Source organism: Rana temporaria, chromosome 6, assembly GCF_905171775.1.
Source record: "Rana temporaria chromosome 6, aRanTem1.1, whole genome shotgun sequence".
Taxonomy (NCBI): Eukaryota; Metazoa; Chordata; class Amphibia; order Anura; family Ranidae; genus Rana; species Rana temporaria.
In genome coordinates this window covers 77,958,069-77,972,576 of record NC_053494.1, presented here as the reverse complement: position 1 = coordinate 77,972,576, position 14,508 = coordinate 77,958,069, and the positions used below count along the sequence as shown (strand labels likewise).

The 14,508-nt window shown below is 41.2% G+C and overlaps 1 protein-coding gene across 13 annotated transcripts in view; it reads right to left on the bottom strand.

Annotated features, from left to right (window-relative positions):
* Positions 1 to 14,508, bottom strand: part of CLEC16A (C-type lectin domain containing 16A) — a 1,403,906-nt gene that overhangs the window by 431,303 nt on the left and 958,095 nt on the right. For all 13 annotated transcript variants that reach the window (XM_040358542.1, XM_040358539.1, XM_040358533.1 and 10 more), the window contains one exon: positions 2,073 to 2,193. In XM_040358542.1, coding sequence (XP_040214476.1) covers positions 2,073 to 2,193 — 121 coding nt within the window. The remainder of the gene's footprint in view (positions 1 to 2,072; positions 2,194 to 14,508) is intronic.

Sequence of the window (14,508 nt, the reverse complement as noted above, 5' to 3'; positions counted from 1 at the left end):
GGACAATGACCCCAAACACACCTCCAGGCTGTGTAAGGGCTATTTGACCAATAAGGAGAGTGATGGGGTGCTGCGCCAGGTGACTACCTCTTGAAGCTCATCAATAGAATGCCAAGAGTGTGCAAAGCAGTAAACAAAGCCAAAGGTGGCTACTTTGAAGAACCTAGAATATGAAATATATTTTCAGTTGTTTCACACTTTTTTGTTATGTATAATTCCACATGTGTTAATTCATAGTTTTGATGCTTTCAGTGTGAATCTACAATTTTCATAGTCATGAAAATAAAGAAAACTCTTTGAATGAGAATGTGTGTCCAAACTTTTGGTCTGTACTGTATATTTAACCTGAAGAAGAAACGCTTGAGAGGAGATATAATAGTGATATACAAATACCTTAAAAAAAAAAAAAAAGACATGAAGCAACTCAATGAAATTGGAGAACCGATTTAACCTTAAACTAGGTAAGGGGTTCTTTGTTGACAGATCTGGAACTCCATTTCACAATCAAAGTTGTCAGTGTTAAGAGTCAATAGTTAAATCAAACTCTGATGCCCTGTACACACGATCAGACCTTTGTCCAAACAAATTCACATTGGAATTCCGACGGAATTCCATCGGAGGAAAATAGAACATGTTCTCTATGTAAACTCCGATGGAATTCATCGGAATTTACGATGGGGCATACACATGGTCGGAATTTCCGATGGAAAAAGTCCATCAGACTTTTTCCATCGGAAATTCCGATTGTGTGTACGAGGCATTAGAAGAGCATTTTAGCAAACACATTATACAGGGATATGGAAATGGTATTGCTACACGCACGCATTAATGCTGACGTCCAAGGGTGGCTACATTGCTTTTCCATAGATAGTAGGGGTGCGACGGATCAAAAAACTCACGGATCGGATTGATCCTTGGATCAGGAGTCACGGATCGGATCATTTTCGGATCAGCAAAAAAAAAAAAAAAAAAAAAAAACTTGTTACACCCACCAGAGTTTTATATTTCATAGTTATTTTCAACACAAAACAGAGCTTATGTGCTTAAATACAGTATATGTAAATCCGACGGACTGTTTACATGTTACATTTTAAAAGCCGCAGCAAACCTGCTGACCTTACATGCTTGCTATTGTGACAGAACACCTCTGATTTTCACATTTAACTAAATGTTAAATGTGAAAATCAGAGGTGTTCTGTCACATTAGCAAGCATGTAAGGTTTGCTGTTGCATTTAAAACTAAACAGTCCGTTGGATTTCTAAATACTGTATACTAAATACTTCTTTCTGAATCTAGCCCCATGCCTTTTTTCAAGATCGCTCTTGTGTTCATTCAGAAACTGAGCTGATAGTAAACATATCTCCCATTAGTGCCAGTTCTCTCTGTGCTAATTGAAGAAAGGAAGGTGTCATCTATTCATTAAACTGGAAGAGTCTAGGGGAGTACTGCAGTAGCACCTACATACTAAAGGCCCATTATTCACATCATTAGACACAATTTAACCTGTGCTACTATGTATTGTGCACAAGCCTTGCAGTACATTATTATACATTGCAGTGCTTATTTTTATTTTTTTTTTAAACAAAAATTACATTCATTCCATTTTATGTGCAGCACGTTGCGCAGTACATTACATACCGTTTTAGATTTTCTGATTTATTAGGTATTTTGTTCCTTATGTTGTGTTTGTGAGTGCTAATAACGATTTTAATGATTTTATTTTTATAAAAAACAAATCTAATTTCATAAACATTTGTACCATGAAACTAAAAAGTCAGAAGCACCACAAGCAAATACTGTATATAGTTTGTGAAGGGTTCCAATACAAACTCTGAAAGCTGTAGGTGAATTATTATAATAATACAAAAAAATAATTATATATATATATATATATATATATATATATATATATATATATATATATATATATATATATATATATATATATATATATATATATATATATATATATATATATATATAAAATACATACTGCTTCAAACTGGTTTATTCAAATTGCTGATGCTCAAAGCATTTCACAGGGTTCCAGCAAGACTGAAATTTTACTCACTGAGGTCGAGAACATCATCTGTCTTGATGAGGTCTTCTTCTCGAGTCAAAGGAAGCTGAGTCTCAGGCTCTTTCCGCAGATTGAGCAATAAAGCTCGTAACATGAAAAATACTCTGATGGCCTGAGAAATTAAATATATTGATAGATAAATATGCATGCTTGTTGAGGACAATTTTTTTTTTATTCAAACAGGTTTTTATTGGTATAAAGAACAAAATATACAAATGATACATACGTTAATCACAGAAAATGTCAGGTAAAGATGACAATATGATGAGTAGAAGACAGGTTAAAGACATCCCTTGTACAAAGGAGGATACCGTTAGATAAAAAAAAAAAAAAAAAAAGAAGAAGCAGTCAGTGAGGAGTACAGTAAGATAAACAAAACGTTTTACCCATGGTACATTGTATATACACTTCTCCTGAAGAATCTTAGGGGCAGATCCACAAAAGAATTACGCCGGCATATCTATTGATACGCCGGCGTAATTTTAAATTTCCCGTGTCGTTTCTTTGTTTTGTATCTTCAAAACAAGATACAACGCATTTCTCGGGTCGATCCGACAGGCGTACGTCTTAGTACGCCGTCGCATCTAAGATGCAATTTTTCGGCCACCGCGTTTCCGTCGAATTCCGTGTCGAGTATGCAAATTGGCTAGCTACGGCGATCCACGAACGTACGCCTGGTGCATTTTTTTACGTCGTTTGCGTTTGGCTTTTTCCGGCGTATAGTTAAAGCTACTGTTATGAGGCGTACTCAATGTTAAGTATGGCCGTCGCTCCCGCGTAGAAATTTAAAATGTTTACGTCGTTTGCGGATAGGGATTTGCGTAGAATGACGTCACCGTCGGAAGCATTGGCTTGTTCCGGGTTAATTTTGAGCATGCGCACTGGGATACCCCCACGGACGGCGCATGCGCAGTTAAAAAAGAACGTTGTTTACGTCGGGTCACGACGTATTTACATAAAACACGCCCCCATCACATAGATTTGAATGCCGAACCATTACGCCGCCAAAGATACACTACGCCGCCGTAACTTACGGTGCGGATTCTTTGTGGATTTGTAAATAAAAAAGTAAGTTACGGCGGGTAGTGTATCTTAGATACGCTGCGCCCAGCGGAATAATGCGCCGCTGACTGTGGATCTACCCCTTAGTCTGTACAGAGTGGCAGTAAGGGCAAGACTGCAGATAGTCATGGACTTGCAGGAAAGGAGATGATAGCCCAGGGTCTCCAGAACCTGCAGCCACCTGTCCCAGATTTTACCATATTTTGAAGGGCAACCACTATGCAAATAGATAGGCTTTTTGTATTTCAAACCTCCACCAACCACATTCCAAACTCAGGTGGAGTGGGCCTCATCCACTGCTTTGCTATGGTTTTCCTAGCAGAGAACAATGTCTCATTAAGAAATATTTTGGTAAACTTGTTAATATCTGGCTCTGGATATATACCAAGTATACATGGCTTAGGGTGCAGGGCAGGGGCGGACTGACAACTCATGGGGCCCCCAGGCAATAGGAGATTATGGGGCACCCAGGCAATAGAAGATTATGGGGCCCCCGGGCAATAGGAGATTATGGGGCCCCGGGAAATAGATTATGGGGCCACACAGTATACACACACACAGTATACATACACACAGAAAACACATACACACGCTGAAAAGGTACTGGAGAGGCAGGACAACTATAATCTTGGGATTTTTACATACTGTCCCTGGTTTTACTGAGACTGGCAACCCTGATGGGGCCCCCTAGTGGCATGGGGCCCTCGGGCAGTGCCCGAGTGCCTAAATGGTCAGTCCGCCCCTGGTGCATGGTATCATGAATGAGTTGTTTTATTTGTGTCCAGAACCCTTTTTACCTTAGGGCAGCTCCAGATCAGATGGTAGGACGTGCCTGACGCCTGATTGCACATGGTACAGTTGGCAGTTTGATCATGTTTATACTGTGACACCCTAAGCAGAGTGAGATATGCCCAGTGGGTAATGTATATCTGTGTGAGGCAGTCTGAAAGCTTGGGTGATACCCGTTTGCAGTGGTCAAGGGCCTCGCTCCACTCCTTATCCTCTATTGCCAGATGTCCTCCTCCCACCTAGCCTTCAATGCGTAGGCGGACCTAGATGCCGAGGGCGTGAGCAACATACTGTACTGTAAAATGCGGATATCTGTTTCTTGGGGTCTAGACTACATATTACTCACCATAAGGGAGTTCACATATAGTGGAGGGGGGCCAGTCAGGAATTGCGTTCTAAAAGCATGACAGAGTTGAAGGTATCTGAAAAACATTTGGGTCGAAAGACCGTGTTCAGCTCTCAGCATGTCAAACTCCTTCAAAGCGTCATTGGAAACCAGATGAGACAAGTAATACACTCCCCCAGATCTCCATTATTCCGAGTCAGGCATGGAGCATAACTCCGGGAGATACAGATTGTGCCATAATGGTGTATGTTCGTGTGAGAGTGGTGACTAATTTGGCTGTCGCTATGGCCCATATGCGCCTGTAATAGTGAAGCAGAGAAGCCTTCTCTTTGGCCAGGTGCATCGACCACACAGGCCCTGTGATGGCTATGAGAGGATTCCAGTGGAGTGGGACCACCTGGGGCATAGAAAAGTAAAAATCTGTCTCTGTCCATTTTCCCCTATGTGGAACAGTTGCGATAATTGTGCTGCTATGTAATACAAGTTAAGATCAGGTAGTGCCATCCCACCCAGTCCGTGGGGGTTCTTTAATTTGTTCCATGGTAGTTTATGTCTTTTACCCCAAATGAATGTTTTAGTATGATTCCATCTCCCTGAAGTGCAGAAGTACCAGATACCCCGGGGAGTGCAAAAAGTACGGGCTGTGAGAGCCGGCCGGCTACACAACATTCACATGCAAATTTTATCTACATATATTGTAAGTGTATTTTCTATTGTTTTAATAAATCTTTAAGCTGGGTTATGTTATGTTGTCTTTCCTTTTTCATCTGGCCATGAACATATCATGACACTGTGAGAGCCACTGAAGGAGTGGGGGTATCTGAGTCACATAGAGACCCTGGCTGGGGTATAGGCCATCCGTGAATATTGATCTCTTTTTGGAATCAAATCTTTTGGTAAGCGGCAGCTGCATTGGAGGTGGAGGATCCCTTTTCTATCTGATACATAGCACTATTTTTGGGTGTCTCTTCGTTTGATGTCACCAATTTCTGTATAGAGGGCTTCTGAACTTAAATACATTGGTCTTCATCTGAAGAATTACAGGATTGTAAGCCCTAAATCTGTTGATATTTGATTGGGATTTCTTTCCAAATGGACTATTTATTTGCATCAGTGCAATGATTGGTACAGCAGTGTTTAATTGATACGGGGTGTATTTTGAATAATATTGATTTTATTTACTATATTCATCAGTCCTAATGTATGTGGTATATATGAATGCCATTGATTCATTTCAACAGAAATGGGTTCATTGGGATTTATTTTATTGCACATATTATTTTTGCAAGTGTCATATGATCTTTGGTAGAAGCACCATCTTAACAAGATTGATGCGTCCCATAAGCCCCAGTGGTAATCTGGCCCAAATTTGAGTCTTGTGCTTGAGCATATCAAAGAGAGGTTGCAAATTAAGGCGGACATAGTCCATTGGTGTCCGAGTAATGTGTATGCCCAGATATTTAATACAGTTCACTCTTTGCAAAGATAGTTGAGGCTGCACCTGAGTCTCAGGGAAGCAATCTAAGGAGAGTAATTGAGATTTGTCCCAATTGATTTTAAGTCCTGAGAAAGAACCAAAACGTTCTATCTTGGCTAAGGCCTTGTGAAGTGCATCTGTAGAGCCATCAAAATATAATAATATCGGGCCAGTGGAGGAAGGCTAACAATATTTTGCTGTTGGAGGGCTGAACAGAAGAGGGCCATCTTACTGGTAGGAAGCACAGGTCGCTTTCATAACTACATGCCTGCTTTTTATATTTTACATGTGAGTGCATCCTTACATCATTTAAAATAAACCTTTGTTTAATGGGATGTCTGCGCAATGAGCTGTGTTTTTGTTTTCCTCTCTTACACATGTGTTCATGCTATTGGAGCCTATTGGGTTATATGCCTTGCTGATCTTAAAGCTCACTTTGAAATTGTAAGTCCATAGATGGAGGAGTGGTGGATGTTTTTTCTTTGAATGATCTATTATCCTGTGAATCAAGAGTTCCATCTGTTCCTTGGGTTGGAATATCCTACATGGGCATTTTATATGTACTGATGGTAAGGGTCAGTGTGTTTGGGTGTTGGTGGAGGCTCGGCTATTATCCTTGCACTTGATTCCTCCTCTCTTCTGGATTTCTTTTGGATTGGATCCATATTTCAGATTGTCATTTATTGGAGTGATACATATGAACTTTGGATTGGATCCACATTTCAACTGTCATTTATTGGAATGTTACATATGAACTTTTTATTATTATTTTAGCGCTACACCGCAACTTTCATCAATATACAATAGTGTGTCTCCGTTATGGGCCCGACTTGTAGTCGCGCTATAGCTGAGTTGGAGCGCAAGGACACCGAAAGAGGCTCCACTGCTAGTGCATATAGCAAAGGGGAGAAATGACACCACTGCCAAACCGCTCCAGGCAAGTCCACAGGTAGTTCCATTCAACAGAGTCGATCACCTTAGCGGTGTCCAATGCAACAATCATTCTGGCGCCCATGTTGTTGTGATGGATCTGCAGGTTAATAAACAGCCTCCTTAGATTAAAGGAGGTATTCCTTCCTGACATAAAGCCTGCTTGGTCAGCGTGTATGAGGGATAGGATGGTTGCATTGAGTCGAGTGGCAAGGATCTTAGCCAAGATCTTGACATCCACTTGCAATAAAGATATAGGGGGATAGGAATCTGGGCAGTGTGGATTTTTGCCTGGTTTGGGTATCAATACTTTGTGGCCTTACACATGGAAGCAGGCAGTGAGGAGGACTCAAAAATATGATTGTATAGGTTATGGAGCTGGGGACCAGGAACTCAAAGTAGACAGAGTACAGTTCCACGGGGTGTCCATCTGAACCCAGTGACTTAGAGTGGGGAAAGGCCACTATGGCTTCAGCAATTTCCTTCGTGGAGAGGGGCCCATCCAAGTCTGCCGCCTGCTGCTCTGTAAGTTAAGGGAGCTGTAGTCCACTCAGAAAAGAGTCAATGGAGCGAACCATTAAAGGCGAGATGGGAGCAACTAGAAAAGACATACACAGTGTCCTAAAAAAGTTGAAGGGATAGAATAACAATTAGAAGAACAATTAGAAGAACATAAAAATGCTATATCAGAATTAAGAGAAAGAGCAGATATGAACTGGATAGACATAAGAAACGCCCGCTACAAACTCGAGGACCAAGAAAATCACAGTAGGAGGAGAAACCTCCGGATAAAAGGCCTCCCCGAAGAAGTTAAAGATGAAGAACTAGGCGATGTACTTTGGGAACTATTTAATTCTGCTTTGAAAAGGGACCTTACTATGCCTATGCAGTTTGAAAAAGTTCATAGGATTCAGAGGTCCTACAATGTCCATAAGGATGCTCCAAGGGACATAGTAAGATTTCAGGACTATGGTCATAAGGAACAAGTATCCCAAAGTACTAGAAACTCCATCCTTATGGAATATTTTTTTTCGGACCTGTCACCAGAGACACTGGTCCGTAAAAGGGCTTTAAAACCCCTGACAAGTCTTTTGCAAATAAAGGAGATCCCATATAGGTGGGGATTTCCAGCCTGTCTATCAGTAAAGTATCAGGGAATATCTGCCTACGTTCATTTTCCAGAAGATGTAAGGGAATTCTGTAACAGACTGAACTTACAAATGGTACAAGTAGAAAACTGGAACCAGCATGGAAAAGATGGAAAGAACAGGACTGGAATAGAGCATAGCTGATGAGTCTTAAATTAAGAATGTGAATTAGGACGGTTTTTCAAGATCCTCCCCTTATCGTTTTTTTTTATTTGTAGAGACTAGAACAACAAGGAATTGATCACCTGGGGGGGGGCGATATGGAGTTAGGTACCAGCCTGTCCTCCCGAGACCACTCCTAGATTGAGGAATTAGGTCTCGGGGGAGGGAAGGACACGATGGGCACTCCATGGGAGGGCCAGCTCGGCAAGTCGCCAGGACGAGCGCGGACCGAGAGAGTTCAAATATTGATGTACAATATGTTTAGGGAGGGGGGTGGGTTTGGTCTCAATGTGTTCTGTATAGATGGTTCTGAAAACAGATTTAGAGGTACTCGGCTTGATGGTAAAACCTGAGCTTATTACTCCAACTGGGAATATAAAATGTCGCATGGGGAGTCCTGAAGCCAGTAGAAAGGGACTGCCTCTTAGGGGAAAAATATAAGGGGGATTATTTCTCCTCGGTGGTTTGCAAGGATAATATCTGGTATAGGCCCGGAGAAAAAAAAAATCCAAAAGAACATGTCTAGATTGAATATAATAACTTATAATGTACGGGGACTTAATAGCCCCAATAAGCGCTACCAGGTGCTGCAGGAGAGGAAGAGTATGTCAGCCAATATAGTATTCCTCCAGGAAACCCATTTTAAGGAGAAAACAAAGTCAAGACTGAACTCAAAGGATTTCCCTATGTGGTTCCATAGCTATTCTCCCAACAATAGATCAAAGGGTACTGCGATAGGCTTTGATAAAAACACACAGTTTACTCTGGATGCCTTGGAGATAGACCCGGACGGAAGATACATTTTTGTCAGGGGTTCCCTATTTAATACGAAGTACACTTTTGTGAATGTATACTGTACCAATTCCCGTTCAGTTAGGTATTTGAGGAAGATTCTGAATAGATTAGAGGGCTTCAGAGAGGGCAGGCTGGTTCTGGCAGGAGACCTTAATTTTGTCTTCCATCTGGCACTAGACACCCAACCGGTATCGCTAAGGTCGGAGGGCAAACATTTACATGCAATTAAACATAAATTACATCAAATGCAATGGAGGCCTGGAGAATATTTCATCCAAGAGACAAAGACTTCACATTTTACTCCTCTGTGCATGGGTCTTATTCCAGAATAGACCACATCCTTCTGGATCACCAGCTGTTGGAGGGCTTGAGAAAGGTTGAAATAAAATCAATAACACTCTCGGACCATGCTCCAGTGGAGATGTCATTGGACATGGGGGGGGAGCCCCCCGGGCCAGAGAGTCTGGAGAATGGACGAATCACTCTTGAGAGACACGAGGATAGCTGATGAGATGGAGAAGGAGATGTGTCTATTTTTTAAAGAAAATGACAAGGACAATATTGACAGATCGGTTTTATGGGAAACCCATAAAGTATATATGAGAGGCAAGATGATATCGGAAAAGGCTAAGAGGAATAAAATCAGGCAGGCCCAGAAAAGAACCTTGTTAGAAGAAATACAGGCACTGGAACAGAAGCACACAGATAGTCTGGAAGAGCAAACCCTGACCATATTAACTAGGAAGAGAGAAACTACGGAAATATTCGAACAGGAAACTAAGTGGGTATTTGATAATACAAGCAAGAAATTTTATGCTATGGGAAATAAAGCAGGGAAGCTCCTAGCAAGGATAATTAAACCTAAAAATGCACAAAATTATATCTTAAAAATCAAGGATAAGAAAGGAGACATGAAGCACTTGACTAAAGAAATAACAGAAACCCTTAAAGAGTATTATCAAAATCTATATAAAGTTAATAAAGATCAAGATATAATAGAAATACAGAATAGGGAAAGAAAAATGGGACAATACCTAGAGGGGTCTGGGACTCTGTGAATGCTAGTAGAAGATGCTATTAATTTAGAGAAAGATATATCTAGAGAAGAAAAAAGCCAAACAATTAAAAATATCAAAATGGGAAAGAGTCCGGGTCCTGACAGATACACCTCTCTTTATTATAAACGACATGGAGATACTCTTATACCTTACTTTCAGGATTATATGAATTCAATTGGGAGAGGCCTGGCAATTCGCGAGGAGTCCCTGGGGGCTCATATAACTCTTATAGGAAAGGAGGGGAAAGATCCTACGATCTGTACTAGTTATAGGCCTATCTCCTTGATCAATGTTGACATAAAGATATACGCAAAGATCTTGGCCGAGAGAATAAGACTGCTCATGGCGGGGCTGATAGACAAAGATCAGGCGGGTTTTGTCCCTGGGAGGGAAACACGGGACAATGTGTTGAGAGGACTCCTTTTGATACAAAAAGCCAGGAAGAGTAAAAAACCTGTAATGTTTATGTCTCTTGACGCTGAAAAAGCGTTCGATAGACTTAATTGGAAATTTATGACAGCAACACTTAGATATATAGGACTGGGTCCCAGAATGCTCAGGTTAATAGAAGCACTATACTCTAAACCCTTGGCACAGCTCTGAGTCAACGGCACCATGTCGGAGAGTTTTCCACTCTTCGATGGGACCCGCCAGGGCTGCCCGCTCCCCCCCCTCCTATTTGTCCTCTCACTGGAACCCTTATTGGCTACAATCAGATCCAATGAGGAGATAAAGGGGGTAAAGGTGGATGGGAGGGAACACAAGATCTCTGTGTTCGCTGATGACATGATGCTCTATGTATGAAATCCAATACAGACACTACCAAAAATGATGGAGGAATATGGAAAATATGGAGAAAATTCAAATTAAAAAAATTAATATAGAGAACAAACTGAGACTCTGATTATATCTATGGGTCCAAAAGAACGCAGAGATCTTGGGGCCCTCTATCCTTTTACATTGAACCGTAAGGCCATGAAGTATCTAGGGATATTCCTGTCAAACTCAGAAAGGGATCTATATGTTGACAACTATATCTCATTATTAAATACAATTAAAGGAGAACTCAAAAGCTATCGGACAGATATAATATCCTGGTTCGGGAGAATAAATATTATCAAAATGATGATACTGCCTAAAGTCCTGTACATATTCCAAGTACTCCCAATTAAAATCCCAGAAGTTTATTTTAAAACTCTAGGGAAAATAATAAGGGGATACATTTGGAAAAATAAGAAATCCCGCATTTCTGCAGAGATCCTTTCTAGACCCAGAAGTGAGGGCGGAATACAACTACCAGATTTTAAAAGATACTATGAGGCAGCGGTATTGAAAAGGATAAACGATTGGTTTCAGGAGGAGAGACAAAGGAAAAAGTGGGTTGGTATAGAGGAGAACTTGAGTGGAAAAGACCTGGGAATAAGAATATGGATACCAAAACAATACAGATGTCTTTCAGGGGATACTCCATCAATAACCAAAGAAGCCTTTAGGATATGGGACAGAATATGTAAAATTAAAAGATGGTCCTATAATAGCCCTCAATTGCCCCTCATGGGAACTAACTACTTTCCGCCAGGGAAAAAAGGTGGCCGATTCCTAAGATGGGCAACGACGGATATATTGAAGCTAAAAGATCTAATGAAAGGAGATACTCTGAGCCCTCTGAAAGACCTACAAGAAAGGTTTGGAGTTATGGAAGGTGATGACTGGAGGTATAGACAAGTCCAGCACTTCTTTCAAGCTCTACCGAAGCTCCTACGGGCATCGGACGAGCCAAACCCATGGGAGAAGCTCATAGACCGAAGGGGCTTGGGTAGACAAGGGATATCAAACATATATAAGTATACTGCTCTCGTCGAGAGGATCAGAGATGCTGAAATCTGTAAGGGCTTGGGAAGTAGAATTAAAACAAAACCTACCTGAGGACAAGAAGAGACAGGTAAATGAACTACAAGCTTTTGTCTAGATGGTATTTTGTCCCACCGAGACTTCACAGAATAGACAGAGAGACGTCATCCCTATGCTGGAGAGGATGTGGGCAGGAGGGAACTCACACCCACATCTGGTGGCAGTGTCATCGGATACAGATATTCTGGAAAGAGGTCTTAGGCCTGATAAAAAAGATAAGTGGGACAGAGGTGAAATGTGACCCTTGGGCCTGTTTGTTTCACTGTACGACGAGCCCAAGGAAAAAATATAGAATGTCCCTGATCCCTTACCTACTAAGGAGCAAAGGTAGTGATACCAAAAAATTGGAAGGAAGAAAATGCTCCATCGGTGGGGGAATGGATCAGTGAGGTGGGTAAGATGGGAGACATGGAGGAATTATTGTCAATCCAAAAGGAATGCAGGCCAAGATTTGAAGAGATCTAGAGAGGTTGGAGAGAGTTTAGGAAGACGGAAACCTTTATTAATATCCTGGGTTAATGGGGCACTTTAGAGTTTTGGCACTTTAATACTTAGATAGGGTTTACACATACTGGGGATCGCCTGGGTTTGTATGCTTAGCCCCGCTAACTAGATTTCTCTATAGGGTCAATAGTTTTATACACTTTAGTCAACAATGGGTGGGGGTTCCCCCCCCCTTTTTTTTGTTTGTTTGTGGTTTCACACATATACTTAGAGAGGCAAAAGCTAGCACTAAGACTTAAACACTTTCATCCACATTTTGTGTTTGTGTTGTGTGTTTTTTTTTATCTTTCCCTCAACATTCTATAGTCATACTGCACTGGCAACTTTGTCACTTTATAGAGTGGGCAACTCTAATATTAAAACACAAACATAAGAGGCATGACCAAAGGGTCTGGTCCACATACATGGGGAGTCCACATATCATATAGGTACAATCTCATCTAGTAGACTTCCCCTTAGGTAATATTATATGCACCTTAGTTTCAACACGGGAGACTCCTCCCCTCCTTTTTTTTCCCTTTCTTTCTTTCTCTCTTTATTTTTCTCTCTTTCTCTCTCCCCAATCCCCCCTTTTCCTATTCTCCTATGTTCATCTCTCTACATATTACGCTAATACGGAGGCCTTGACCTCCCAGCAGAGAAACAGAATTTGTTAAAACCCAAGTCTAGACAAGAAGATAGTGGGAAAAAGGTACAGAGTAGACTAGGAGTTCGGGACCCCGGGGTCTCTTACATGCTTAAAGTATATGTTGGTTAAGGAGAATACGTTGAGACTGGTTATAATGGGGAAGGGAAATGTATGTTTTTGAAGGTGTATAGTATATGTATGAAAGATGACAAGACTTGCGATCCCATTGGCTGCCCGGAGTCCCTACGTCACTTCCCGTCGTACGGCGATACGCTGCGTTCCACGCTGGAACGCACGCCGCTTTTGAAACGGCATCCACGGCTCCTGTACTCTCTGGGGTTCCCCAAAGGCTCCTGAACACCTTGGACCTCCATTTCCATCGCCCAGGGGACCAGGATATGAGACCAGCCTGTTGTGTAGCTGTTGATGACATGTTGTGACAACGGACCAGCCGTTTTCCCTAAACATGCCTGTGTTATCACTGGTTTTGTGAGTAGCCATTTTTATTGTGTACAAATTATTTGAATTAAATACCCACTTACTGCACTTAGTTTGGCACATTTTTCTTTTTGTTTGTAAACAGATATAGCAACCTGGGAAGAATCTTAATTTTTATTAAATTTATACGTCCCAAAAGAGACAAATGAAGCGTTTCCCATATCTTTAGTTTTTTCTTATATTCCTGCAGCACTGGGTCCAGATTTGGATTTTTGAATTACTCAGCCTGGCGTGATATTATTATGCCCAGATCTTTAAACTCTGTTACCCATCTCAGTGGAAGATTTGGGATCGCTGTATCCTTCGCACCTTGATCAATAGCAAATAACAGTGATTTATCCCAGTTCACTTTAAGTCCTGTAAAACCTGAGAAGACATTCAGTAGCTCTAGGGCTCCCTTCAATAATGGGCCTGCATCCTTTAGAAATATCAGCATATTGTGCTACCCTCTCCTCCAGCCCCCCTACTCGGAACCCCTGGATGTCTTGTGAGGTCCTCAGAGCCTCTGCCACTGGCTCTATTGCTACTGCAAAAAGTGACGGAGAAAGAGGGCAGCCCTGTCAAGTACCTCTGCGTAGCTGAAAAAAGGATGACAGTTTTCCCCCCAATTTAACGGCTGACATAGGTTTTCTATATATTATTTGTACCCATTTAATAATTGTTGCTGGAAACCCCATTCTGAGTACCTTCCATAGACAAGGCCATTTGATAGTATCAAAGGCCTTCTCTATATCTAGGGAGTCTACCTTTCTTGTTCCTTCACAATTATGATGGGCATGTATATTTGTAAATAATCTGCGTAGATTTACATCTGTCATTCTTTATGGCATGAACCCTGTCTGATCTGAATCTATAATGGTCTTTAGTAATGGCTGTAGTCTTAATGTTAATATTTTAGGTAGTATTTTGAAATCTATATTCAATAGTGCTATCGGTCTATATGACGAGCATATTTTTGGATCCTTTCCTTCTTTATATATCATTGTTATATGTGCCTGTCTCATTGAATCTGGTAATCTCTCTTTCATTAGCCCACTTGTATATACCTCCAATTTTAGAGCTAAAAGATCTTCATATTTTTGGTAGAATTCAACAGGAATTCTGTCTGGGCCTGGCACT